Source organism: Squalius cephalus (assembly GCF_949319135.1).
Source record: "Squalius cephalus genome assembly, chromosome: 1".
In the NCBI taxonomy this organism is placed as follows: domain Eukaryota; kingdom Metazoa; phylum Chordata; class Actinopteri; order Cypriniformes; family Leuciscidae; genus Squalius; species Squalius cephalus.
This window is the reverse complement of record NC_137122.1, coordinates 65,506,089-65,523,388: the sequence shown is the minus strand read 5'-3', so window position 1 is coordinate 65,523,388 and position 17,300 is coordinate 65,506,089. Positions and strand designations below refer to the sequence as shown.

At 39.1% G+C, this 17,300-nt stretch overlaps 1 protein-coding gene across 2 annotated transcripts in view; it reads left to right on the top strand.

Annotated features, from left to right (window-relative positions):
* The first annotated feature begins 5,898 nt into the window (after nucleotides 1-5,898).
* The window catches only part of LOC307159639 (NACHT, LRR and PYD domains-containing protein 3-like), a 63,588-nt gene continuing 52,186 nt past the window's right edge, over nucleotides 5,899-17,300 (top strand). For both annotated transcript variants that reach the window (XM_079873114.1, XM_079873113.1), the window contains exons 1-6: nucleotides 5,899-6,116; nucleotides 6,604-6,732; nucleotides 7,331-7,438; nucleotides 11,172-11,256; nucleotides 11,535-11,730; nucleotides 11,825-13,655. In XM_079873114.1, coding sequence (XP_079729240.1) covers nucleotides 6,674-6,732; nucleotides 7,331-7,438; nucleotides 11,172-11,256; nucleotides 11,535-11,730; nucleotides 11,825-13,655 — 2,279 coding nt within the window. In that variant the 5' untranslated portion in view covers nucleotides 5,899-6,116; nucleotides 6,604-6,673. The remainder of the gene's footprint in view (nucleotides 6,117-6,603; nucleotides 6,733-7,330; nucleotides 7,439-11,171; nucleotides 11,257-11,534; nucleotides 11,731-11,824; nucleotides 13,656-17,300) is intronic.

Below are 17,300 nucleotides of genomic sequence, written 5' to 3'. Positions count from 1 at the left end.
AAGTTAAGCTCCATCCACACACAAAAATAAAATCAGCATTTTTTAAGCCATTACATCAACACCTCTCATAATGGGAGTGGGGGAACGGATTCCGACAGCTGGGTTTTTTTTTTTTTTGTTCGGATTCTGTTCCCCCTATGTTTCTTACACGATAAGATTCTAAGATGTATCAAATTGCAGCAAATTACTAGTCTCAATAGCCTAGTGGTCAGAGCCCTGACAATATATTTATTTTTTTTAGCTTTGGGCGATTGGAACGGATTCCGACAGCTGAACTATTTGCCGTCGGATTCTGTTCCGCCTATCATTATTACACAATTCACGAGTTCACACTTACATATAATTGAAGGGGTAAAGTTAAATGCGTATTTGGCGTGCTGTCCGGAGGGAGGGCTCCGAGCTCGGAGTTCGGCCCGAACCCAGAGTACTCCCCCCGTATGTAAGTGTTTAGGACTAGAAGCATGGAGAAGGGGTGGTGGAGGGATGCTGCAAAAACTGTCAATGGAATGAGGTGAGACTGATGAGTATATAAACACCTCTTACCATTGATTGCTGAGTGCTCTCCACTTGTGTTAATTATCTGAACGTGCTCCTCCCGAACCTTGTTAATAAAACATCATTTCACGAGTTCACACTTACATATAATCGAAGGGGTAAAGTTTAATGCGTATTTGGCGTGCTGTCCGGAGGGAGGGCTCCAAACTCGGAGTTCGGCCCGAACCCAGAGTACTCCCCCCAAAGGCTAAAGAGCAGAGGACAGCCGCCGGACTGAAGACCCCCCAAATGAGTGCCAAGTTTGGCGGACTGGCATCTCGAGAAGGGGCCTGGATGCTTGACCGGGGAGGCCCGTAATGGTGGCTCACTGCCTGGTCTGACGGCCCCTGTTAGTCTGTGAATGGGGAGCGGTTGTAGTTTTACAATGACCGATCGGGAGGATTTGCGCTTTTCCGCTAAGCCCAAATGCTCGCTGGACAGAGAGGAAACAGAAAGGAGGAAAAATTAGTGCTTGCCCGAGAGATTTTCTCACACTGCATCCGCTGTGAGACCAAATGCTCGCTGGATGAAAGAGAAAACGTAAGTGCTCTACCGGGAAAGTTCTCACTCCGTCCACTGGGAGACCAATGCTCGCTGGACGGAAAGAGGAAGTGGAAAAAATGAGTGCTTGCCCGGGATATTTTCTCACACTGCATCCGCTATGAGACCAAATGCTCGCTGGATGAAAGAGAAAACGTAAGTGCTCTACCGGGAAGGTTCTCACTCCGTACGCTGTGAGACCAATGCTCGCTGGACAGAAAGAGGAAACAGGAAAATGAGTGCTTGCCCAGGAGATTTTCTCATACTGCATCCGCTGTAAGACCAAATGCTCGCTGGATGAAAGAGAAAACGTAAGTGCTCTACCGGGAAAGTTCTCACTCCGTCCGCTGTGAGACCAATGCTCGCTGGACAGAAAGAGGAAACAGGAAAATGAGTGCTTGCCCAGGAGATTTTCTCACACTGAATCCAAATTAATTCCTAGGAACTCGATATATGTTGCAGGGCCCATGGTTTTTTCCTGTGCGATAGGAATTCCTAGCTCAGAGAAAACGTTTTGTACCGTGAGGATGTGCGCGGCTGGGACGAAGGAGAGTGCTTGCCCACAATATGCACAAAAATAAAATCAGCAGTATTTAAGCCATTACATCAACACCTCTCATAATGGGAGTGGGGGAACGGATTCCGACAGCTGTTTTTTTTGCCGTCGATATTTCTGACACACTAAGGTTCTAACATTTATCAAATTTATGCTGTTTAAGCTCCATCCACACACAGAATAGAATAAGCATATTTTAAGCCGATACACATCAACATCTCTCATCATTGGGGTGGGGGAACGGATTTCGACAGCTGAACTATTTGCCGTCGGATTCTGTTCCCCTATGTTTATTACACAATGAGGTTCTAAGATGTATCAAATTGCAGCAAACGTCTCAATAGCCTACTGGTCAGAGCCCTGACAATATTTTTTTTTTTTAGCTTTGGGCGATTGGAATGGATTCCGACAGCTGGGTTTTTTTTGGGGGGGGGGGGGTTCCCCCCGTATTTCTGACACACTGAGGTTCTAATATTTATCAAATTGATGCAAGTTAAGCTCCATCCACACACAGAATAGAATAAGCATATTTTAAGCCGATACATCAACATCTCTCATCATTGGGGTTTTTGTTTGTTTTATTTGGATCACCATTAGCTTCAGCATAAGCTAAAATCTATTCTTCCTGGGGTCCTACAATCTACCATGTGACAATACAGTTTATGACATCACAGTACACACATACTCACAAGACATTACACAACATTTGAAAATACATATTGTACAGTTAACGCCATTAAATCACAAAAAAAAAAGAAAAAAAAGTTGCTACTCCTAATAGATCTATATAAAAAATAAGATAACTAAGAACCCTATAACAGTATCTCCTTAAATTAAATTAATATTAACTATTTTAATTTCTTTGAAGGTAATATTTCTTAAGTGATGTTTTCAAACCATACAGAGGGTTTTGTTGTTTAATAGTATTTGGGAGAGAGTTCCATTCACACATCGCCTTGTACCTGACTGAACGTTGAACGTTGAGTTGATTTGGTTTTCACTATAGGTAAAATAAAAATACCATTAGTGAATACACCAATCTATTTTTAACTTTAAACCATGAGAGGCTTTCATGCATTTTGTCAACATTTGATCTAAACCCACATGAGAGAGCCACACGTGCAGCTTTATTCTGAATCACCTGTAGTTATCGGAACGTGCGCACTGTTGACGTTGACAGCAGCGCGGATTGATAGAAATGGAAAGTAAATAGTGCCGATTAAAAACTGAGGTATGAATTTTGTCTGGCGTGTTTTTTGTGATGTAAATTAATCAAGCTTTGAAACGCATATAATTTTTTCACGTAAAAACGCACAGTTTTGAGCCCCCGGAAACTAAACGGGACTACTTTCTTGAAAAACTTCCAGCGGCCAGAACTCTGACCAGGGAGGTGACCACAGAGTGGGTCAGTGTGTATGCACTATAGTGCTGGTAAGGATTGCATACAACTTCATGTCTTAAATGGGCGAACTAACCCTTTAAGTGAGACCGCACTATGGATACGAGGCCTCCACACACGATAACGTCCTTTAGAAACTGTGTATACTGATTCTGAAACTCTTTAACTGATCATTCTCCTCACGACTGTTAAAATAACAACAAACATCTTCACAGAAAGTGCTCTCCTTGCTTTCACTGTTCCAGACAATGACTGACACCATGTATTGATAGCACTTCTCTTACTACTGCTTTCTCTCGAGAAAAAGTGCTTGTTGTATTCCTCATTTGTAAGTCGCTCTGGATAAAAGCGTCTGCTAAATTAATAAATGTAAACGTAAATGCGCTCACCTAAACAGCAGTTCGCCAGGTAGAGGAGAATGGAGAAAGACTTTGTTTGCAAACTAAATAAATTAACTGTCAATTCAAGTTATAAATACTATCACGTGATTTAATTTATGGTAAGAATAACAATAATTCAACAAACACTGATGCGGTTTCTCCACACTGGGACACCCTTCTGGCTCAGCCACTGGTGCAGATTCTCCCACAATGACATGAAACTCTTTACAATAACTCCTAACTTAAACAGAAATAAGAGTGTGTTGTAGACATTTACGTTTGCATGTGTTCTGCATACATCCATACACTGGTGTGTGTTAGACTAATGATTATGACACAGTGCTCATCATTTCCAGGATCTGAGTTCACCTTGTCAGAGTAGCCATAATGACTGAGCACCTGTGGTCACCAACATCTGGACCCAGAGGTCAATGTGCAGCTAGAGTTAGGGTCAGGGTTAGGGTCAGGTCAGGGTCAGGGTTAGGGTTAGGTTAGGGTCAGGGTTAGGGTTAGGGTCAGGTTAGGGTCAGGGTTAGGGAGAGGTACTGGTCCACCACATCCAGATGCTGATAGCACCTCTGCTTCATACCATGAACATGCATAAACATGAACAAACATAGATAGACAAACTCATCAACACTCTTGACTTGTGTCACTGTCCCTTGAATGTGGTTTAAGCTTTCCCTCACAATCAGATTTAATGTGTGGGCAAAGCATGGCAAGTGCTTCCATTCAGCTTTCCGGAAAGCTGCTTTCATGTTGCTGGCATTGTCAGTAACACAAGCAACCACTTTGTTTGAGATTCCCACTCTTCACATATCTTTTTAAGTTCGGCTGCCAGGTTGTCAGCAGTATGTCGGTCAGTGAATGAAAAGCAGTCAAGAAGAGGTGATGAAAGAGTAAAATGTTCATCGATAAAATGACAAGTGACTGCCATAAAACTTGTAGTTGTCCGAGACGTCCAGGCATCAGTCGTCAGACACACAGCAGAGGCATTGCTGACTTTCACCTTCACCTCTTCTTTACTTCTGCTGTAGAGCTGTGGCATCAGAGTGTTTGATATAGTCTTTCGGTTCGGTAAAATGTATGATGGATCAATTGCCTTCTAGAATCTTCTAAATCCAGTGTCACTGACGATTGAAAAAGGTTGAAAATCCAGTGCAATCATTTTAGATAACTCCTCATCCACTTTGCTTTGTTTGACAGGGCCAATTGGTGTTCTCACAAAGCTTGTCATCTAACTCTGTCTGGTCCTTTGGACACTGGTGCCAGATGAGGACGCAGTAGAGGCCGTAACAGAGGAGACAGCAGCCGTAGAAGCACGACTACCTCAGGCTTATAAAAAAAAGAAAAAAACTGAACTTCCGACACTGTCTATTTACTGTGTTTTTGCCAAGTGCAACACAGTCAGTGACACACTGGGATAGACTATGTGGTGCCTGCCTTTTGGGAAGTGAATTTCCCCTTGCCCTTCCATAGCTGTGCTCTCTTCTTGAGCTTTTTGCCCGTGGGATTGTCCGGATGAGCCGTCTCCAGCTGAGCAGTCGTCACTATCGCCAGCCTCGTCCACTCCTCGGCTGGGCTCTCTGGGCTCTCCGGGCTCCCTGCTGCAGCTGCACAAAGGGGATCTCAATAAACATGTAAAGAGAAATTTAAAAGAATTATATATGTTTTTATGAAACTATGGCTGATTGTCTAAATGGATTAATCTAACAGCCTATCACACAGTATAAATCAACATGACAACAGTCTCCTACACAAACTCAAACAGGTATGAGGCTCTCTGTGTTTTCAGCATCTGCACACACACACACACACACACACACACACACACACACACACACACACACACACACACACACACAGTCTCACTGTATGAGGACACTCCACATGATCTTCATCTCCAGAGCTGCTCTTCAGAGTCACTTCACAAGCTTTTCCCCGTTTCATCTGAGAAAAACTACTGTTAAACACACACTGAAACTGTCTGATTACATTTAAAATGAAAGTTTTTATTAATTTCAAAACACACCATATTTGATGCTACATTTGTATTCAATCATAAAACATAGAATCCAGAAAAATATAATAAAACACACTTTAGGAAGAAAAATAAAAAATAAAGGTGGGCCCTAAATTAAAAGATAGCTTACTCTGTGGAGTTTAATTGTGAACAAACAAATTATGATGATATTTTTGGCCATATCCAGCTCTATTTTATGAATTATGAATCATTGTGTCCTAACACAAAACAAAACTTGAATGTATAATAAATGCAAACCTCGGGATGTCAGTCATTTACAATATCCAGCATCTTAGATAATAGTCCAGAAACAGGGAATATAACAGATGCACTGTTGAAATGTCTATTTAAGAGATTTTAAACAGGATTTATAGAGATATACCGGTATGTATGTGGTATAATATCCCGCTCGAGTGCAGTAGGTGTCGGTGTGCAACTGTTCCGCTGTTCCAAACCCTCCTGTGAAACACACGGAGAAGAGGAAAACGAAAGGAACAGCATCTGGGCGTCGTTTATCACCGCTGCGTCGCACAGAACAGGCCCTGAGAGAGGCGGACGACTCTTCCCGACGCATAAGCTGTGATTTATAAAAACAAACTTGACGGGAAAATGTGCGCACCTGCACGCAAACTGTGACCTATGTGTACGAACGTTTTGGAGACGGAGCAGTTTGGCGAACCGATGGTGAGCTGGAGTTAAATGTCGTTTTTGGTCGCTTTTAGACAGAGCATTTTAAGAAAATTATACATATACAGAAACATAATACAACTATAATTTCACTCACCAAGCCTGTCACATGAAGGAAACATCCATCCATCCATTCCTACATGTCCGCGGCAGCGAGCGCGCTGGGCCGTTTAGTGGAACTGACGCATTAGCCTAACGTTATATCTAACGGCAGAGGAAGGAGAACCGTACATCTGCATTATGAGTCATAATCATAAATACAGTGCATGTTCACAATAACAGTTTAAATAAATAAAATAATGATTTAAAATGTTTTACTTCTGATATAAACATTTAGATGAAATATAATCGATAACGGACGAACGGTTTTACAAGTCTGAATATTTTTTTGGCCTACGCCATTTTTGGCTTTCGGGCGCACGTTCACTTCTTCATTGTCTTAAATAAGATGTTCTTCATCTGTGTAAAATGGTGTGATCTCCAGGTGATGCTGAAGGATTGAGTGTTTTCAGAAAGCAGTGCTGATCAGTTTTCAGTGTCAGTTTAGCTGCAGTATGTCAGAGGAAAGAGGAAAGGACTCTCTCTCTCAGATGAGTCTCTCAGAGAAACACAGGTAAGACTGCATCTGTTTTCATCAGTTTAAACTCTGCTGGACTTTGTGTTTCCCTGTCAATAACACAACTTTAAGCATATTAGCACATGCTTTGCACAATTTCTATTTTTAACTTCTTAAATTAACTCTGACATTGTCTATAAAGCCCTGTTTGCTCTATAGAAAATATCACAGTTAATAATTTGTTAATAACCTTCTAGATGCTGAATTAATCCAAATAAACGACTTCAGTTTTTAGATCATACAATTATTGACAGACATTAGGAAACAACTATACACTTAATTTAATTCAAGTATGCTAACACAACTGTGTCACACAGACATTTCTGCTCTCTATTTCTGTCAATAAACAAAAACTTGAAATGTTCTCATAAATTAGAGTGAAGTATTTTTTAACATATTAAATCTCTCTCATATATATTAAAGAAATCGTTAAACTAATGTGAGCCAGTAAAATAAAATAGTAGTTAACTATAAAAAAGTAAATTGTGTGAGTGTGTGTATTTCTGTGGAGGATTAGATAAAGACACAGATGTGTTTCACACACAGTTGATCCTCCTTTACTAAAGTGTTTTCTCTCTGTTCTTTGTGTCATCAGTGTAAGATCAGGCTCACATGTGTCCAGCTCTGTGTCTCTGAAGAGTGATCAGTCTAAACGTGGAGAACCACCATTCTTCAGTGAGAAAACACCATCATCTAATAAAAGGTATTTCATAAGTTTCTAATTTTTTGTCACACGTTTAGTTTAGTTTATTTGTTTAGCACATGTTTAGTACAAGTACAAAACTATGCAAGGAGGGAACGAAGCCACTCTAGGCTTGTACAGAGTTCCACTCCTGCTCATATTAACTCATGAGACATGCAGACTAAACACTTAAAAATAAAAAAATAAAAAAAACAACAACAAACGAAACAAAGCAAGAGCATAAGCAGAAGAAAAAACAAAAAAAAAACAATACAAAGCAACAATTCAATAACAAAAGATGATCAATCTAGATAAGAATGCAAAAAAAGCAAACAATACCTAGAAAGGACTACATAAAGGCGTCAGGCTAACAATAGTAGTCTCTTCAAATGCTTTTTGAAAGCAGAATAAGAGGACATTGATCGCAACGATGGACTTAAATCATTCCAGAGCTTAGGACCTCTGAAAGAAATATTAAATTGATGTCTTGTAGTTCGTGCGTATGGTAAGAATAAAGTATTATTGCTATGTCTAGTTTGAAATGAGTGTACATGTGAGATAGGGATAAACAAACTCTGAAAAGAGTCTGGTAGATCTTGTTTCCTATATATAAACTTATGCATAAGTAGACATGTTTGATAAATATTTACCTTATCAATAGGGAGAACTTTGAATTTATTATAAAGGGGTGCCGAGGGTGCATATCTATTTGAATGAGAAATAAATCTAAGATATTTCTTCTGTATGACTATTAATTTATTCAGGTAGGTAGGATAGGTAGCTACCCAGACAATATTGCAATAATTAATGAATGGAAACAAAAAGCTATAATATAAAGTTAAAAAAGCTGAGGAATGAACTAAAGGACAAACCCTCCTCAATATACCCAACATTTTAGCTGACCTCTTAGATACGAAGTTGATATGGTTAGACCATTTAAGACCACTATCTATAATGACTCCCAAAAATTTGGTATGCTGAACCAATTCGATTTGAGTCTTATTAATAAAGATTTTTGATAATTCTATAGGGTAATGTTTGTTAGTATTACAAAAAATCATAAAGTTGCATTTTTTTATATTAAGAGTAAGTTTGTTCCATTAAAACCATTCCGCAATGCATGGTAGTTCCTCATTGACCGTTTTGATTAAAATATTAAAGTCTTGGTGAGAGGCTACAAGATTTGTATCATCTGCGAATAGTACTGGGAGGAGTTTGGTACAAGTCGTGGCCATATCATTAATATAAATTAAAAATAGAAGAGGCCCCAAAATTGATCCTTGAGGGACCCCAATCATAATTTGTGAGTTCATAGAGGTATAGCCTTCCAGGTATACATATTGCTCTCTGTTAGCTAAGTAGCTTCTAAACCATCTCAAAGCAACATCCTCCACTCCGTATCTGCTAAGTTTAGCAATCAAAATATTGCGACTGACCGTATCGAATGCCTTACTCAGGTCCAGGAAGACTCCAAGAGCAAATTTTTTATTGTCAAGAGCTGAAGAAATATAGTTCACAAGTTGAATAAGGGCATGCTCAGTCGAGTGTCGCTTCCGAAAACCATATTGATGTTTGTATAAAATATTATTGGCATCCAGGGGCCGTATTCACAAAGAATTTTAAGGCTAAAAGGAGCTCCTAACTGGCGAATTTAGGAGCAACTCCTAAAAATAATGGGCGTGTCACTCGTAACTTCAGGACTCCTCATTTTTTTGACTAAGAGTAATTCACAAAGCATTTTAGCCCTAAAAGTAGCACCTAAGCCTGGGACAGCTTAAAAGAAGTCGAGAGGACTCCTAACTCATTAAGACCTATTCACAAACCGCTTTTTGTGGCATTTCACGTTGCGATGTTTTGAAATGCGTATGCGGCGCTACAGGAGCTTCCAATCGTGAGGGAACAATTCTGCATTGTAGGCATAACTAGGGATGCAATAACGCCGCCACCAACAACAACCAAAACTAGGCTACTCATTGCATGTAAACTAATTGTAACGTTTCATTGTGAATCAAATTAAAATGTTCTTCTCTTTGCAAACGTAGGCAGAGGCATATAGTGACAGATTAATTCAATAATGTTGCAAAGATATTGCATCAATCCATATGTTTCATTAGGCTACTAGGCTATTTGTTTTGCCTTACTCTTTATTCATTTAGGCTATTTATTCAGTTATTCATCATCTTCCGTCTTTCGCACTACTTGTGTAGCGCACGCATTCTCAGACCTGTCACCTGTCACTCATCATCGTAGGGGAGGTGTTTGGAATCATTCCCGCGTTACAATCATCAGCCAATCAAGGTGGTCACTTCAGTCAAGCTCGTGCATGAGTAATGACGTCATCCATAGCAACGAAGACTCACTCTTAGTTTAGGAGTTGTCATTTTTCTTTACTAAGAGTAGGTCTGAAAGGTGTTGTGAATAACTTTTAAGAGAAAACTCCTAGCTAAAATCTTTTAGTGTGATTTAGGAGTATTCCTAGTGGTAAGATAAAATGCTTTGTGAATACGGCCCCAGGTGATTAAATAATCTAGAAAAGACAAGTCTTTCCAAGATTTTCGATATACACGGGAGAATTGATATTGGCCTATAATTACTAAATTCCTTGGAGTCACCGGTCTTGAAAACTGGTATAACCCTAGCAACTTTCAAATCCCGAGGGACAATTCCAGTTTTCAGAGACAGTGAGAGAATATGAGTAAGAGGTTTAATAATATAGTCAATTGTCTCTTTAATAAGAACACTTATTGAACACCATCATGACCATGGGCTGCATTTTTAAGTGATAAAATAATATTACGAACCTCTTGAACAGTTGGTGGGTCAAAATTATAGAATGGAGGATATTGACCTTTGATTAAAGAACAAGGATGTATATCCGAACCATTAATGCTAGATGCTAGTTCAGAACCAACCGATATAAAAAAAATCATTAAAGCCATTAGCAATATCAACAGGGTTAGAGAGAACCCCCTTCTTACTGTTCATTACTACAGGGGCAGTAAATGGGGATTTAGTACGATTCAGTAAGTGATTAATGAGGTGCCATGTTGTCTTAATGCTTTTAGAAGCTTGTGCAAATTGATTTGAATAATATGCTTTCTTTACTTTTCTTACTAAAGATGTGAAGTGGTTTTTACATTTCTTTATAAGTTTCAATATTAACTGAAGAAGGGTTAAAAATAGACCTCCTATAAAGTTTTTTTTTTTTCCGGGAAAGCTTTTTTAATTCATCAGATATCCACGGCTTCCCCTTAGAGTATTTATTTCTGGATTTTGTACTCGTCAACGGAAATGATAAATCTAAGGCCTTATTAAAAGACTTTAAGAATAAACTGTATGCACTGTTAACATCTTGTGACACAAGTACCTCATCCCATATAATATTGCCAATGGCAGACTTAAAATGATCAATGCTATTTCTAGAGAATTTACGATATTTATTTGGCCCATTCTTAGGATAGCTAGACATTAGTTGGCGGGATTGAATAAACTGGAAGACAGGAAAGTGGTCAGAGACATCACACGTTGTCTGTGTTTAAAAGTTGTATCAGTGAATATCAATCATGAAACATTTCTAGATCCAATATTTATCATTATTTATCATTGAATCATTTATCATGATATTTATCATTGAATACTCTGATAAATATTTGATCTGATTAATAATTATCAGAGTATTCACAGCTAATGCTTTTTCTCTTTCTGTGAAATTTTGCCCGGAAAATCAGTGTTTATTTTATTTATTTGATTACAGGCTTCAATATGAGACATTAGACTCAGACGTTCAGACTCACAGGAACCACGAGAATTTCAAAGACAATCTTCTAGGAATCTTCCAGGTAGGAAAACACATTTTTATAAATGTTTAATATTCTAACAAACAAATATGTTATTGCACAAAGACATTTTATTTAATTCCCCCAGATCCATTTTTTCCTTTGAAGCACTTATATATTTTTTATTTTTCTATTTGTTAAAAATATCAGCTGGTTAACATGTTAGTCTTTTAACTAGATTTTTTTTTATAGATATTATAGTTATAGAATAAATTGTGTTGACAAAATGTAGATGTACAATTTGGTTTAAATTGTGTCTTTTCTCTTTCTTTTGTTTGTAGGATCTTGAGAGCAAAATAATCACGTTTCTGAAGAATGAGCTGAAGAAGTTTAAGAAAATATTACAAAAAGAGAACACACAACACTTTGTGAAGGACTTTAATGAGAACAGATCCAGTATCAAAGAATCAGCTCTTGATCTCACACTACATTACCTGAGAGAGATGAAGCAAGATGAAGCTGCTGATGCTCTAGAAGGTAAGAGACTCATGATCATCTGTCTGATTGTCTCTTATAAATGTAGGAGAGAAAATGAAGACTAAAACTGTCTATTTTCTGTTCCTGTGTTTAGATGAGCTGCTCTTCATTCATCAGCTGAAATGTGGCCTAAAGAAGAAGTATCAATGTGTGTTTGAAGGAATGGCGAAGCCAGGTGACTCCACACTTCTGAATAACATCTACACAGATCTCTATATCACTCAGGGTGGCAGTGAACAGGTCAATACTGAACATGAGGTGAGACAGATTGAAGTTGCTTCCAGGCGTCATGAAGCACAAGAGAAACAAGTTAAATGCACAAATTTGTTTGAAGCTCCTGAACAAGACAAGAAGATCCGAACTGTACTGACAAAAGGAGTCGCTGGCATCGGGAAATCAGTCTCTGTGCAAAAGTTTGTTCTGGACTGGGCTGAAGGAAAAGAAAATCAAGATATCCGCTTCATATTTCCTCTTCCTTTCAGAGAGATGAACTTAAAGGAGAAAGAAAAACTGAGTTTGATGGACCTTATAACTCAATTCTTCCCAGAGACAAAAGGACTGAACGTTACAAGATGGAATCAATTCAAAGTGCTGTTCATCCTTGATGGACTGGATGAATGTCGCCTTCCTCTGAAGTTTGATTGTAATGAGACGTGGCGTGATGTATCGTCACCAGCCTCTCTGGATGTTCTCCTAACGAACCTCATGAAGGGAAATCTGCTTCCTTCTGCTCTCATCTGGATCACCACCAGACCAGCAGCTGCCAGTAAGATTCCTCCTGACTGCATCGACCGGCTGACAGAGATACGAGGATTCAGTGACGCACAGAAGCAAGAGTACTTCAAAAAAAGATTCACCGATGAGAATCAGGCCAACACAATCATAGATCACATTAAACAATCAAAGAGTCTCTTTATCATGTGCCACATCCCAGTCTTCTGCTGGATTTCAGCCACGGTTCTCCAGAACATTCTGGAGGAGAAAAGAAATAATGATGTGAAAAACACTCAGGCTGATGCGATCTCTAAAACACTGCAGGAATCAAACACTGAAGACACTCCCAAGACTCTGACACAAATGTACACACACTTTCTCCGCTTTCAGATCCAGCAGAGCCGCCGAAAGTATGATGGAGAATACACACCAGATGTTTCCTGGGATAAAGACGCCATCCTTTCACTGGGGAAACTGGCGTTTCATCAGCTGGAAAGAAACAACCTGATCTTCTATGACACAGACCTGGAAGCCTGTGGTATTGACATCTATAAGGCATCAGTGTACTCAGGCATGTGTACCCAGATCTTTAAGGAGGAAACAGGGATCGTTCTTGGTACCATGTACTGCTTTGTTCACTTGAGCATTCAAGAGTTTATTGCAGCCCTTTATGCACATCTGTTTCTAGACATCAAGAAGACAAGTGTGTTTGATCATGAGTCTACACAACAGGAAAACAGAAATGAAACCATGATTGATTTTCTCAAGACTGCAGTGGACAAGGCGCTCGAGAGTGACAATGGACACCTGGACCTTTTCCTTCGCTTCCTCCTCGGTCTGTCGCTCCAGTCCAATCGAGGACTCTTACGAGGTCTGTTGACACAGCAAGACGGCAATGACCAGAGCAACAAGGAAATAGTTCAGTACATCAAGCAGAAATTAGAAGGTAATCTTCCTGCAGAGAGATCCATCAATCTGTTCTACTGTCTGAATGAACTGAACGACCAAACTCTGGTGAAAGAGATTCAGACCCACCTTAGCAAAGGAAGTCTCTCATCTGGTGACCTTTCACCTGCCCAGTGGTCTGCTTTAGCCTTTGTGTTGTTGACATCAGAGGAGGAGCTGGAGGAGTTTGAGCTTCAGAAATTCAAGAAATCAGACGAGTGTCTCATTAGATTATCGGCAGTCATCAAAACCTCCAGAAGAGCTCTGTAAGTATTTTAATATATTTTGTCATGTTTTGCTCTCATCTGAAAAATGTTTTATCTACATTACTCTATAGTGATTCCTCATCATGAACATGAACTTATCCCTGTAAAGCCTGACATATGAAATAATAGTCTGAATTTTATTTTATTTTTGTGTGGAGACAGTTTATCAAACCTTTAGAAAAAATATAAAAGACCATGTAAAAATGTTTGCATGTTTGTCTTGTATCATATGATACACCAGACTTTAATGACTTGTATAGAATTATATATTAGCTCATACTTGTGGAAAAATAATTGGGGAAATAATGTGGGGGAAATAATGTAATTTGGTACAGATGTTATTTATATTGCCAACAAGTAAGATGAAATTCTGAAAGGTTATAATATAAAACATTGAGATTTTTATAAAACAGGCTTAAATAAAGTACATATATATTACCACATCATATATTAGTTGTCCCTGTCACGTGTCAGCGAGTGTTTGTTTGGACTTTCAGTTCGAGTTTTGCTTGGTTCCTATTTGCCTTTCTATGGTTACCATCATTATCAGTTCAGTTGTGTCACCTGTTTAGTCATCATCGTCATTAGTGGTCGACCGATATATCGCCAAGGCCGATATATCTCCAAGGCCGATATATAGGCCGATATTTGGCACTTTTAAAATATCGGCATCGGCCAATACGTTTTTCTGATTGGCCGATGTGTTGGAAGCGGGACTTTTATTTTGACGGCGCTCCGGACTTTTATTTTGACGGGCGGTGCTGAGAACACCAGCGCCTGATCACACAGCGCTCACTCACATTCTCCGTCTTCATTAGTTTACAATCTCTGTCAGTCATATCTAATACTTTGTTAGACAGAACTGGTAAACAAAGAAAGTAAATGGTATGCGAAAAAGTAAAGTGTTGCTTTTATATTATTATGACCGCCGCTAGCATAGCTAGCAAAAGCGGTCATATAGGGATTGTCAAAGTTTTTTTTTTTTTTTTTTTTTTCGTCATCTACTGAATTTTTCGTCAATGATACCAGGGACACCGAAACACCGGGGAACATGAAATTTGGTGGGCATGTAGCCCCACTAGACTCTTACGGAAAAATTTCGTTTGGTCCCCGGGGGCCACTCCCCCCCCCCCCCCCGCGCTGGGCCCCCCCAAACCCCAAAAATGCAGTTTTTCCTAAATAACTACCTGAACCGTGGCACCGAGGATGAAGAAATTTTTATGGTATGTTGGTCTTAAGGGCCCACATCAACCTAGCCCATAATCGATTGTCAAAGTTTTTTTTTTTTTTTTTTTTTCCGTCATCTACTGAATTTTTCGTCAACGATACCAGGGACACCGAAACACCGGGGAACATGAAATTTGGTGGGCATGTAGCCCCACTAGACTTTTACGGAAAAATTTCGTTTGGTCCCCGGGGGCCACTCCCCCCCCCGCGCTGGGCCCCCCCAAACCCAAAAAATGCTGTTTTTCCTAAATAACTACCTGAACCGTGGCACCGAGGATGAAGACATTTTTATGGTATGTTGGTCTTAAGGGCCCACATCAACCTAGCCCATAATCACTCATTTGTGATTTGCGCCCCTTCCCATAAAAAATGAAAATGCAATATTATTCTGCTTTAATCGCCCCTATCTTCAGTTGAGATGTTCAGAACTGCACCATATTTCATGTGTATGATTAACTTGACATCCTCTGGGGGTATGCTAAGTTTCGTAGAATTTCATCCATGGGGGGGTATAAAATAAATTCATTTATGTGCACATTTAGTGACTGTACACTCATCGGCCTGTAGATGGTGCTGTTGAGCGAAGGGTTGCTGGTTTAGGATGATACTGTCACACACACACACACACACACACACACACACACACACACACACACACACACACACAGACAGACATGCACATACTACTACTACTTTTTTTAGGTATCAGCCATATACCCGATTTACCAATACCCAATGTGTTATGCTTGGGGAGTATACTAATGAGGTGGGTGGGACATGTTTCATGCCATGTTAGATCACATCCTGAGAGTCTACGCTTTCAGAAAATATATAGTTTATATAGTTGAATCAGTTTTCTCTTCATGGTACAGACCAAAATGTATTATTTGTACACTTTCTTCACCTAAATCCATAAAATCCCATTAATTTCAATGGGACATTTACTTAAGTGTTCTACTATCCTAAATCCTCACATTTCATATAATATTTTACAACCTATGAATACATTTTATCAGCGTTATGGACATAACATGAAATACACACACTTTACAAGTGTTCTACAAACTCTGTGAATTATTAAACAAACTGCCGATGTAGCATGAAAAAGACTTGCTTGAACACAATAAGTGTGTTTTTGAAACTCATTTTTGTAATACATTATGTAGGGAAAACCACTGTTATGGATGTGACGTTTTCACATTATGGATGTTAAGTGTCTAAACTATTGACTTTTGATATAAAACTTAAATAGTAATGGCAAATAATTACAAAACTCTAAATTATCCATGATCCACAGGAATACTCCAGACAGTCTTTTAAAATATACAACTTATATACATAAACACGCAATACAGCCAAATTGCTCCATGTCATTTATTTTTGTGGAAAGCCAGTGCAGGCCTGAGCGGCGGTCATATTTTGTACCGCCATGCGGTACATCTAGTTTGTAACAGAAAAGGCAAACAATCAGGCTAAAATACTTTCTCATTTACTCGTCAACATTCAGCAAATGCGCATCTACATCATTTAAACAAATCTCTGAATATCTAATAAACATTTAATATCACAAACCTTGCAGATTTAATGGAATCCAGCTGTGATATCTTGTGAGGTGTGCATTTGTAGCCTGATAAACGTGTGACTGCGAGTGACGGTCGAGTGAAGTGAGTGAATGCGAAGAGAAGATCAGCTTCACAGGAGACGCGATCGAAAAACTTTAAATCCTTCATATTAAAATATGCTATGCTATATCCAGTTGGCCACTGTGTCATATTCATATAGTTTTCACTGTGTGCTGTATGTAATATTAGTGTTACCTTGTCTTTATTTGCAAAAATATGATTACCAGTGCGCACAATATTACCAGATTACTGAGTGCCCTGTTACAGTGTTTGCTTCCTTTTTATTCACATATTCATATATTTTTAAACAATTACTTTATTGGTGAAAAATACTGTAATAGGTTTGCAGATACAAGAAGTTGCCATCTAAGCATGTTTATTTTAAAGATTTGTTTTCTAATTTATTTGAAATTGATAAAATATTGATTAAAATAAATATAAAGTATATAATAATAATATTGGCTTTACATCGGCTATCGGCCATCCTGCTCTCTAAGATATCAGCATCGGCATCGGCCATCAAAAAAACAATATCGGTCGACCACTAATCGTCATCTATCTCACCTGTGTTCTGTTAATCAGTGTAATGTGTGTTTGTATTTAAGTTCCATTCTGGGGTGCGTTTCCCGAAAGCATCGTTGGCCAACTCTGGTCGCAAGTTCATCGCAATGTCCATTGAACTCTATTGGTAACGAGGGAACTTGGGCCATAGTTGGCTAACGATGCTTTCGGGAAACGCACCCCTGTTCAGTCAGTCCTTGTCCGATCTCCATCGTTTAGTGTGTGTGTGAACCTT